General features: G+C 50.2%; 1 protein-coding gene and 1 non-coding gene across 2 annotated transcripts in view; both read right to left on the reverse strand.

Moving 5' to 3' along the window:
* NOP58 (NOP58 ribonucleoprotein) overlaps positions 1-12083 on the reverse strand; it is a 34054-nt gene that overhangs the window by 10716 nt on the left and 11255 nt on the right. Inside the window, exons 6-10 of the mRNA XM_088460708.1 lie at positions 9735-9799; positions 9510-9644; positions 8814-8959; positions 6996-7122; positions 6524-6687 (exon numbers count right to left, since the gene is read on the reverse strand). Coding sequence (XP_088316834.1) covers positions 6524-6687; positions 6996-7122; positions 8814-8959; positions 9510-9644; positions 9735-9799 — 637 coding nt within the window. The remainder of the gene's footprint in view (positions 1-6523; positions 6688-6995; positions 7123-8813; positions 8960-9509; positions 9645-9734; positions 9800-12083) is intronic.
* Positions 9112-9188, reverse strand: LOC148454606 (small nucleolar RNA SNORD11). The gene has a single exon (XR_015874795.1). It is a non-coding gene; the product is annotated as a small nucleolar RNA SNORD11 (small nucleolar RNA).

Raw genomic sequence — 12083 nt, forward strand, 5'->3', positions numbered from 1 at the left:
TATCAGCTATAGAGCAGTGTAATGACCGGGTATGACAGGCACAGTGGTGCACATGGTACAATGTGACAAGCTCAGACAGTGACAGATACAGCTATAGAGCAGTGTAATGATGGGGTAAGACAGGCGCAGTGGTGCACATGGTACAATGTGACAAGCTCAGACAGTGAGAGATACAGCATATCAGCTATAGAGCAGTGTAATGACCGGGTATGACAGGCACAGTGGTGCACATGGTACAATGTGACAAGCTCAGACAACAAGAGATATGGTAAGAACTTACCTTTGTTATCTCTGTTTCTACGAAGTCCATAGGGTCCACAGGGTGACCTTGGGGGTATAGCTGGATCCTCGGGCACCACGGAGTTAAAGCTTTTAGCTGCTCCCAGGATGCACTTGGGTCCAACCTCCCCTATACCCCGCCCCCGAGCCACAGGCACCTCAGTTGGTAAGCAGCCCAGGCCGGAGGAGGAGACGAAACAGAGAGAAGGAAGACTGGAACACACAAGAACCATACTCACAGAAATGGGAGACGGAAAACCGGTGACCAGTCACAGAGCCCATATGAAGCCAGGTGCGTCAGGGCGGGTGCCCTGTGGACCCTATGGACTTCGTAGAAACAGAGATAACAAAGGTAAGTTCTTACCATCTCTTTTCTACTTCAGGGTCCATAGGGGTCCACAGGGTGACCTTGGGGATGTCCCAAAGCAGTCCAACTAAGGGCGGGGACGCTCCTGTGCTGATAGGAGAACCCGGCGCCCAAAGGATGCATCCTGAGAGGCAAAGGTGTCAAACGCATAGAACCTCAAAAAGGTCTGAATGGAAGACCAGGTGGCCGCCTTACAGAGCTGAACAGCAGAGGCGCCACGGCTAGTAGCCCAAGAAGGGCCCACGGACCGAGTGGAATGAGCCTTAACAGAGGCTGGAACAGGTAAACCCTCCTGCATATAAGCCTCAATAATAACAGAACGAAGCCAACGGGCTAGAGTCTGTTTGTTGGCAGGCCAACCCCTCTTGTGAAAACCAAAGAGGATAAACAAAGAATCCGACTTCCTCACAGAACTAGTCCGGTCCACATAAACCTGGAGTGCCCTTACAACGTCTAAGGAAGTCTCCCCAGCCGAAAGATCAGGTGACTGAAAGGCTGGTACAACAATTTCCTGATTAATGTGGAACCTGGAAACCACCTTAGGCAGGAAATCAGGACGAGTGCGAAGCACCGCTCCGTCCTGATGAAAAATCAGAAAAGGGGGACGACAAGAAAGCGCCCCCAAATCTGAAACCCTCCTGGCAGAAGCAATTGCCAAGAGGAAAACAGTCTTAAAAGTTAGCCACTTGAGCTCCACTGACTCCAAGGGCTCAAAAGGAGGACCCTGTAAGGCCCTAAGAACCACCGCCAAATCCCACGGGGCCACAGGTGGCACAAAGGGAGGCTGGATTCTCAAAACACCCTGGAAAAAGGTGTGTACGTCCGGCATAGCAGCGATCCTGCGCTGGAACCACACCGACAGACCAGACACGTGTACCTTCAGTGAAGAAAGACGTAATCCTAAGTCCAAACCCAACTGAAGGAAAGCCAGAATACGCGAAACTCGGAACACCTGGGGATCATAGTTTCTGGCCTCGCACCACTGAAAGTAAGTGTGCCACACTCTGTGATAGATCCTCGCGGAAGCAGGCTTGCGCGCCCTCAGCATGGTGGTAATAACGGAGCTAGAAAAGCCCCGAGACCTCAGGACAGCTGTCTCAAGAGCCACGCCGTCAAAGATAGTCGACCCAGATCCGGGTGAAGACAGGGCCCCTGAGACAACAGGTCCCGCCGTTGAGGTAGGAGGTACGGAGCGTCGATGGACAGGCTCCGCAGATCGGAGTACCACGGCCTTCTGGGCCACGCTGGGGCCACCAGGATCAGTGTGCCTCCGTCCTGTTTGAACTTGCGCAGGACCCGAGGCAGCAGAGATATCGGAGGGAACAAGTAAGCCAGTTGAAACAGCCATTTCACCGACAGCGCGTCTATCAGACTTGCGCCTGCGTCCCTTGTCCTTGACCCGTACACAGGCAGCTTGTGATTGTAACGGGACGCCATCAGGTCCAGCTCTGGCAGCCCCCATTTGTCCACGAGTAGTTGGAATACCTCTGGATGAAGCGACCATTCCCCGGGATGCACATCGTAACGGCTGAGGAAGTCTGCCTCCCAATTGAGGACTCCTGGGATGAAAACTGCCGAGAGAGCTGGAAGATAGCGCTCCGCCCAAGCCAGGACGCGGGACACCTCCGACATCGCAGCTCGACTGCGAGTCCCTCCCTGGTGATTGATGTACGCCACCGTGGTGGCGTTGTCTGACTGCACCTGAACGGCCCTTCCGTGAAGAGCGGTGCCGGACGACTGCAGGGCTCTGTATACTGCCCGCAGTTCCAGGATGCTGATGGGAAGAATCGCTTCCTCCGCCGACCAACGACCCTGAAGTGACAAGGAGCCTGTCACCGCCCCCCAACCCCGGAGACTGGCATCTGTCGTGAGCAGAACCCATTCCGGGATCCAAAAGGGGCGCTCCTCCAGGAGATGCGCTGTCTGCAGCCACCAGGCCAGGGACAGACGCACCTCCGAGGACAACACCAGCATCTGAGAGCGGATCCTGTGTGGCAATCCGTTCCATTCTGAAAGAATCAGCCCCTGCAGGGGCCTGGAATGGAACTGGGCAAACTCCACCATGTCGAATGCCGACACCATGGACCCCAAAACTCATCGCTGAGTGCACCGACACTCTGCCACTGCTCAGACAACTGTGAATCCGCAGCTGTAAGGAGGAGACCTTCTCTGGAGTCAGAAAAATCCGTTACTGACGAGAGTCCAGCAGGGCCCCCAAATGAACCATCCGTTGTGATGGGATGAGGGAGGATTTCTTCCAGTTGATCAACCAGCCGTGCGCCTGTAGACAAGCGACTGTCAGGTGGAGATGCTGGATCAGTACCTCCGGGGAGCTTGCCAGCAAGAGGAGGTCGTCTAGATACGGTAGCAACCGTATCCCCTGGCTCCGAAGGTGAGCCGCCATGACCGCCATCACCTTGGTAAATACCCTTGGTGCCGTGGAGAGACCAAAGGGTAGAGCCCTGAATTGGTAGTGGTTGTGGAGAATAGCAAACCGCAGAAACCGTTGGTGCGATGTTGCTATAGGCACATGGAGGTAGGCGTCCTGGATATCCAGGGAGACCATATAATCCCCCGGTTCCATCGCCAGTATGATGGAACGCAAAGTTTCCATCCTGAATTTGGGAACCCTGAGAAACCTGTTCAGGGACTTCAAATTGAGGATGGGGCGATGAGAGCCATTGGGTTTCTGCACCAGAAACAGCGTAGAGTAATACCCCATCCCACGTTGAGACTGTGGTACGGGTATAATGACCCCCGCCGTCAGCAAGGCCTCTATGGCTTCCTGAACCTGCAAGGCCTTGGTTTTGTCCTGAGAAGGACTTGTGCAAAAAAACTGGCAAGGCGGCCTGTGCCGAAAAGACAGGGCGTACCCCTGGGAGACCACTTCTCGCACCCAGGCATCTGTGGTGGTATTGTGCCAGCACTGGGCGAATTGAAGAAGTCGGCCTCCCACTCTGGGGTCCCCCAGAGGGAGGCCCGTCCCATCACGCAGAAGGCTTATCTTCTGGCTTGGAAGAAGGGCGCCTAGCACTCCAGGCTTGCTTCTTTGGCTTTGAGGCGGTCTTGGGTGCGGACTGCCTCGGGAAGGACTGACCCTTTGCCTTGCCCTGAACCCGAAAGGAACGAAACGCCGAGCTCCGGACCTTAGCAGGTGTAGTAGCTGGAGGAAGGCTGACTTGGATTTTGCCAGGGTATCTACTATTTTGTCCAGGTCCGGACCAAATAGTAATTCCCCATTAAAAGGTAAGGCCTCCAAGCCTTTCTTTGAATCCGCGTCTGCTCTCCAAGACCGCAACCACAAGGATCTACGAGCAGACACTGCTGCCGCCGAAACCCTAGAGGTCAACAGGCTAGCATCCAAAGATGCTTCTCCAATGTAGGAGGCGGCATCTCTCATCTGTCCTAACAACGCCCTCTGGACATCCGGAGATTCATCCGTAAACGTGTCCTCCAAGGCGTTGTCCCACCCCTCAATGGCCTTGGCCACCCAGGAGATGGCCATGGACGGCCGGGCTACAGCCCCTGAGAGAGAATAAATAGACTTTAGACAAGTCTCCACCTTCCTGTCCGTAGGATCCTTCAGCGAGGATATAGACGGCAATGGCAAAGTAGCACTCCTGATGAGGCGTGTTACATGGGAATCGACTGCAGGCGGAGTTTCCCATTTCTTACAATGCGCTTCCGGGAATGGATAATTGGACGCCAAGCGTTTCTGTGGCAGGAAACGCTTACTGGGCGTCTGCCAGGCCACCGCCATGTGATCAGTCAACTGATCAGACAAGGGGAACGCTGTAGAAGTAACCTTCGCTTTTTTAAAACTAGGATACCTTGACTTGGGAGCGGGTGCCTCATCCTCAATCAGAAGAATAGCCCGCACCGCCTTAACCAGAGCCCGCACATTGATGGAAGACTTAGTGTCTACCTCCTGGACTGAGGCATCTGAGGCTGAGTCATCCTGTACCTCACCATCATCCGAGAACCCCTCAGAATCCGAAAGATGCGCAGCCTGTGCCATGACAGAGCGTTTAGACGCCCTGGAGGGCACGTCACTGCGCAACATCGACTGAAAAGCCGAAGATGCTGCCGCCAAATCTTGGACAGTGTGGGAAAGCGCATCCACCCAGGGTGGAGGAGCTGTCACAGGAGCCTGAAACGGCACCACAGCCGGCTGTGCCACAGGGGTGGACTGTATATACATTGGCAACCCCGCATAGGGACCAACAGGCTGAGACCCCGGGGGAGTCTGCAATAATTGTGGGACACCCGGGGAATGGGGGATGGCAGGCTGGGGCAACGCCCTAGTAGGGGCGGCAGTCGGGACCGACAGACGGTCCGCGATGGACACCAGCACCTGGGAAAACATCGCCCATGGTGGCTCCTGCGAAATGGGAGGTTTAGACGTACCAGGGACCGCCTGGCACCGTCCGCACAGGCCGTCCTGTGACAAATCCTCCCTATCCACTCCTGCAGAACAGCGCCTGCAGGAGAACAATGCTGGAGCCCCGGAGTGCTCAATCTCCTCCTCAGACATGACTTAGGAAGAAAACGTGCGCACTCACCAGTGTGCTGAACAGCAGCCCACAATATGGCACCGTGTAGCACACAACTGTATGTGACGGACCTCACAAATACGTGATCTATATAGGTGAGGTCAGTAGAAACACCCTTCCCCCACACACCTGTAGGGCTTGTAGGAGAAGGAAAGGGATAGGTACAGGCCGACAGTAAGTAGAAAAAAGACAGACAGGCAGCACTAGCAAAAGTCACATACCATGCAGAAAGATATACTCACTGCACCTTTCCACTACAATCAACCTCCCAGATTCAGTGTCTGGGAGGGCTATAGTGCTGTGTACACTGTCCTTCTGCAGGGGAGAGGTACACAGGGGGACCGGTCCGCGTGCTCCCTGAGAGTATCCACGCTGCCACAGAGAAAATGGCCGCTGGAGACCTCAGAGGAGGAGTGGCCGAATATCTGCAGCTCAGCGACGACAGACTCCGAGCTGAAAGGCGCGCTGAGCTGAGGGGAGGAGCCGCTAGACAGGGAAGGCTTCCTCCCCTGGCTAGCATATTAACCCCCGGGTTGCCGGCATCCCGCTTGCCGCGATATTAACCCTGGTGGTCTAGTGGTCTGGCGGGGTATGCCTCCGCTGGAGGGGGGGCCCGCCGCCACCGCTAGCGCCCCCGGTCTGTCCCCTAGACCGGGGGCATGGGACTGCATTTGAAAGGAACCCGCGCACCGCCACTAATCAGCGGTGCGCGGCTTACCTGATCTCCCCGGCGTCTTCCGGCAGCAGTCCCGGGGGAAACCAGAGTCCGGCTAGTACAGACTCTGGCTTCCCCCGCCGCGACCCCCAGTTCAGTGCTGGCGTCGCGGCGCCAGCAGGGAGAAGGAGCGGCAGCGTGGGCGTCTGTACAGACAGCCCAGCGCTGCTGCTCTAGAGAAAAAACTTATAGTAAAAAATAAATAAATTTAACTAAGTTAAATAAAAAATTAAAAGCTTTAGGGGGCTGCTCCTGCAGCCCACCCCGCAGGGTGACAAGACTCCAGCCGGGCACCATCTAAAACTGAGGTGCCTGTGGCTCGGGGGCGGGGTATAGGGGAGGTTGGACCCAAGTGCATCCTGGGAGCAGCTAAAAGCTTTAACTCCGTGGTGCCCGAGGATCCAGCTATACCCCCAAGGTCACCCTGTGGACCCCTATGGACCGTGAAGTAGAAAGTGACAGATACCGCCTATCAGCTATAGAGCAGTGTAATGACCGGGTATGACAGGCACAGTGGTGCACATGGTACAATGTGACAAGCTCAGACAGTGACAGAGAAATCATATCAGTAGCAGAAACACGAGGACAGACATTATGAAGCAGACTCACCTTGCCCTTATTTTTGGGGGAAGTTTGGCCAACCAGGGAGGCATGATAAATTAGACCGTATTTCGGAGTGTCCCGCTTTGTCTTCAGTGCCCTGAACAAGGCCTTTTCTGCCCCCAAGATCTGCACAGTGGAAGCTGGGTGCTTTGCCAGGTTCAGAAGGGAGCCTGAGAGAAAACGGACCAGATCATTAATGGAGAAGAGTGAATATAACGGGAATCAAAGGAAGATAGCCAACCATATACCCTGGGGCAGGGAGAATGGCATATGGAAGGATGCCAATAGCTGAAGGTATTGCTGTAGCTAAAGTGAAAGGTTGTGCGATATAACTTCCAGCACGTCATACATAGAAACGCTCTCAGATGAGGTAGTGACAATCACCATCACAGCGAGTCAGGCAATATAACATTCATCATCATCACTGGTCGTTTCATGTACAGAGAACATGGCGACAGCGTGGCACACAGAAACTCACCGGCATGGGCGATGAGTCGGGCACCAACCAGCTCCCCCACCAGGACAGTGAGGTTTGGGGCGATGGCCATCATTCTGTTCTTCAGGTAATCATACAGCTGTGTCCTGTACTCCGAGATCTCGATCACCTGCAACCAAATAAGTCGTTTAGAGGACAAAGTACCAGATACTGTGACACATGTAGGTTCCACACTCAGCAAAGGCTCCCGATATATAAGCTTAATAGAATGTGCGATTATCGGCCAGAGCAGCCAATTATCAGATGACTGCGCAGAGTATGGCGGTGACAGAACCATGAATAGTCAGCAAGCCCAACAGCGGTGATCATTTGTGCTCAGATACCCCCCCACACAGGCTAATTACCCGATAATGGACGGTCAGCATTAGGCGCTGCTTGTAGAGACAGAAACAATATGATTTATCAGATTAATAGTGTCTAGAGTTAGATCTTTCTGGCATTGATTGTATTAAGATCAGATGAAGTGTTCGGGATACTCAATCTTCTCTGTACTTTGTAAAAACATTCATTATAATGTTATAGTTTATCACAAATCAGCAGCCTAATAAGAGGATTTTGTTATATAGTTGCAGCCACCAACAGTAAGGAATGAACTGCGCCTTATAGCTAAAAAACGAGTATGGCAGAAAGGCCGTGCGCCGCACCTCGCTACAATCTCCGATTTTACCACTAATCCTGGGGCAAATGTGTGTTGACCTGATGATGCACTGTTAGTACATGGTGTTGCAGTTATGTGTACTGTGGATCATCACTTATTCCTAGCGTGCCAGTTAGTGACAGCTTTGCCATGTATAGGAGGTATTGGCTGTGCACTGTTAGTACATGGTGTTGTAGTTATGTGTACTGTGGAACATCACTTATTCCTAGCGTGCCAGTTAGTGACAGCTTTGCCATGTATAGGAGGTATTGGCGTTGAACTGTTAGTACATGGTGTTGTAGTTATGTGTACTGTGGATCATCACTTATTCCTAGCGTGCCAGTTAGTGACGGCTTTGCCATGTATAGGAGGTATTGGCATTGCACTGTTAGTACATGGTGTTGTAGTTATGTGTACTGTGGAGCATCACGTATTCCTAGCGTGCCAGTTAGTGACAGCTTTGCCATGTATAGGAGGTATTGGCTGTGCACTGTTAGTACATGGTGTTGTAGTTATGTGTACTGTGGAGCATCACGTATTCCTAGCGTGCCAGTTAGTGACAGCTTTGCCATGTATAGGAGGTATTGGCTGTGCACTGTTAGTACATGGTGTTGCAGTTATGTGTACTGTGGAACATCACTTATTCCTAGCGTGCCAGTTAGTGACAGCTTTGCCATGTATAGGAGGTATTGGCTGTGCACTGTTAGTACATGGTGTTGCAGTTATGTGTACTGTGGAACATCACTTATTCCTAGCGTGCCAGTTAGTGACGGCTTTGCCATGTATAGGAGGTATTGGCTGTGCACTGTTAGTACATGGTGTTGCAGTTATGTGTACTGTGGATCATCACTTATTCCTAGCGTGCCAGTTAGTGACGGCTTTGCCATGTATAGGAGGTATTGGCTGTGCACTGTTAGTACATGGTGTTGCAGTTATGTGTACTGTGGATCATCACTTATTCCTAGCGTGCCAGTTAGTGACGGCTTTGCCATGTATAGGAGGTATTGGCGTTGCACTGTTAGTACATGGTGTTGTAGTTATGTGTACTGTGGAGCATCACTTATTCCTAATTGGTGGAGGTTGCAGCGAATGAAATCCTGCCCCAGGCATTCGGCATGACATGCGTCTGGTTACTGGCAGGGTAGAGAAAGCCGGACACTCACCTGGTCACACAGGTGCAGGATGTTACTTATGTCCTCCTCCGAAACCTCTGTACCCATTGAAATCTCTGCAGCTGCTTTTACCTCGGCCTCCACCTCCTCCGGGAGGATCTCAGAGAGGTCAAACGTGGCAAAGTTAATTCTGTCGCCTATTGGAGAAGGAAACATTTATAAAGAGGATAAACTGCACATAAATGGAGAGAATAGAACCTTTACTAAGCCTGGCAGACGCTATAACAGTTACCGGCATCACCATAAGCAGCCGTAATAAAGGTAGTAACCAGGTCATCTGCCTCATACCCAGCCTCAGATGAGGTAGTGACTGAAATTGCCCTCATGAAATATCAGGCAATCAGACAAATCATCATCACAGACCAGAACCTCTGGACACACAAATCTAGTGCTCTCCGCACCGGTAACATCTGCCCCCCCCCACAGTGCACCAACGTTTTACCAAGATAGAGTTACTGGCTTGTTCCCAACGCAGAATCAGCCTCACATTACTGGTGTACAGTAACTGCCCATTGAAAATATACTTGGTAATAGTTTTATGGAAGACAATTTAAATGCCAGAACGACTCCACTCTTATAGAATACACAGATAATTATAGTACATGGCTCTATCTTGGGCTGTCAACTGCTTCTATAGTGCAAACATCTCCATAAGCGGCGAAACGCGCTGCGTTTCCTCTCACTTACCCACGGCACGCACACACTTGCAGAACGCAGAGTTATCTGTAATAATTTTGCCCAGCTCAGGGAAGTGCCACCCGTACCACTCTCTGCATCGCATGATATAATTATTCAGCTCCTTATCCAGATCATCTAGGAGAGCTGATGGGGATAAGAGGAGGCAGCACTGTAATCTCTGATCATATATACAAGGTCACATTATAATTACTCTGATAATGAGAATTTACTTACATATAGCTTGTACAATCATTGTATCCACTTTGTCAGGGCTGAACTTCAGCTTGTAGCGAGATAGACTGTAAAGAACGTATACAATGGCCACAATAAGCTACAAACTCTTCCATGTTGTGACTTTCAGCCAATACAAAAGGCTCCATTCCATGTACAGTACACTGACTGACCGAGAGATAATATACAGCCATGTGTTCTGTATCCATCACTGACTGACCCTGAGAGATAATATACAGCCATGTGTTCTGTATTCATCACTGACTGACCGAGAGATAATATACAGCCATGTGTTCTGTATTCATCACTGACTGACCGAGAGATAATATACAGCCATGTGTTCTGTATTCATCACTGACTGACCCTGAGAGATAATATACAGCCATGTGTTCTGTATTCATCACTGACTGACCGAGAGATAATATACAGCCATGTGTTCTGTATTCATCACTGACTGACCCTGAGAGATGATATACAGCCATGTGTTCTGTATCCATCACTGACCCTGAGAGATAATATACAGCCATGTGTTCTGTATCCATCACTGACTGACCCTGAGAGATAATATACAGCCATGTGTTCTGTATCCATCACTGACTGACCGAGAGATAATATACAGCCATGTGTTCTGTATTCATCACTGACTGACCCTGAGAGATGATATACAGCCATGTGTTCTGTATTCATCACTGACTGACCGAGAGATAATATACAGCCATGTGTTCTGTATTCATCACTGACAGACCCTGAGCGATAATATACAGCCATGTGTTCTGTATTCATCACTGACCCTGAGAGATAATATACAGCCATGTGTTCTGTATTCATCACTGACTGACCGAGAGATACTATACAGCCATGTGTTCTGTATTCATCACTGACTGACCGAGAGATAATATACAGCCATGTGTTCTGTATCCATCACTGACCCTGAGAGATACTATACAGCCATGTGTTCTGTATCCATCACTGACCCTGAGAGATACTATACAGCCATGTGTTCTGTATCCATCACTGACTGACCCTGAGAGATAATATACAGCCATGTGTTCTGTATTCATCACTGACTGACCGAGAGATACTATACAGCCATGTGTTCTGTATCCATCACTGACCCTGAGAGATACTATACAGCCATGTGTTCTGTATCCATCACTGACTGACCCTGAGAGATAATATACAGCCATGTGTTCTGTATCCATCACTGACTGACCGAGAGATACTATACAGCCATGTGTTCTGTATTCATCACTGACTGACCGAGAGATACTATACAGCCATGTGTTCTGTATCCATCACTGACCCTGAGAGATACTATACAGCCATGTGTTCTGTATCCATCACTGACCCTGAGAGATACTATACAGCCATGTGTTCTGTATCCATCACTGACTGACCCTGAGAGATAATATACAGCCATGTGTTCTGTATTCATCACTGACTGACCGAGAGATACTATACAGCCATGTGTTCTGTATTCATCACTGACTGACCGAGAGATACTATACAGCCATGTGTTCTGTATTCATCACTGACTGACCCGAGAGATAATATACAGCCATGTGTTCTGTATTCATCACTGACTGACCGAGAGATAATATACAGCCATGTGTTCTGTATTCATCACTGACCCTGAGAGATAATATACAGCCATGTGTTCTGTATCCATCACTGACTGACCCCGAGAGATGATATACAGCCATGTGTTCTGTATTCATCACTGACTGACCGAGAGATACTATACAGCCATGTGTTCTGTATCCATCACTGACTGACCCTGAGAGATAATATACAGCCATGTGTTCTGTATTCATCACTGACTGACCGAGAGATAATATACAGCCATGTGTTCTGTATCCATCACTGACTGACCCTGAGAGATAATATACAGCCATGTGTTCTGTATCCATCACTGACTGACCCTGAGAGATAATATACAGCCATGTGTTCTGTATTCATCACTGACTGACCGAGAGATAATATACAGCCATGTGTTCTGTATCCATCACTGACTGACCGAGAGATAATATACAGCCATGTGTTCTGTATCCATCACTGACTGACCGAGAGATGATATACAGCCATGTGTTCTGTATTCATCACTGACTGACCCTGAGAGATGATATACAGCCATGTGTTCTGTATCCATCACTGACTGACCCTGAAAGATAATATACAGCCATGTGTTCTGTATCCATCACTGACTGACCCTGAGAGATAATATACAGCCATGTGTTCTGTATCCATCACTGACTGACCGAGTGATAATATACAGCCATGTGTTCTGTATTCATCACTGACTGACCCTGAGAGATAATATACAGCCATGTGTTCTGTATCCATCACTGACTG

Source organism: Taudactylus pleione, unplaced genomic scaffold (assembly GCF_031769625.1).
Source record: "Taudactylus pleione unplaced genomic scaffold, aTauple2 ptg000976l, whole genome shotgun sequence".
NCBI lineage: Eukaryota > Metazoa > Chordata > Amphibia > Anura > Myobatrachidae > Taudactylus > Taudactylus pleione.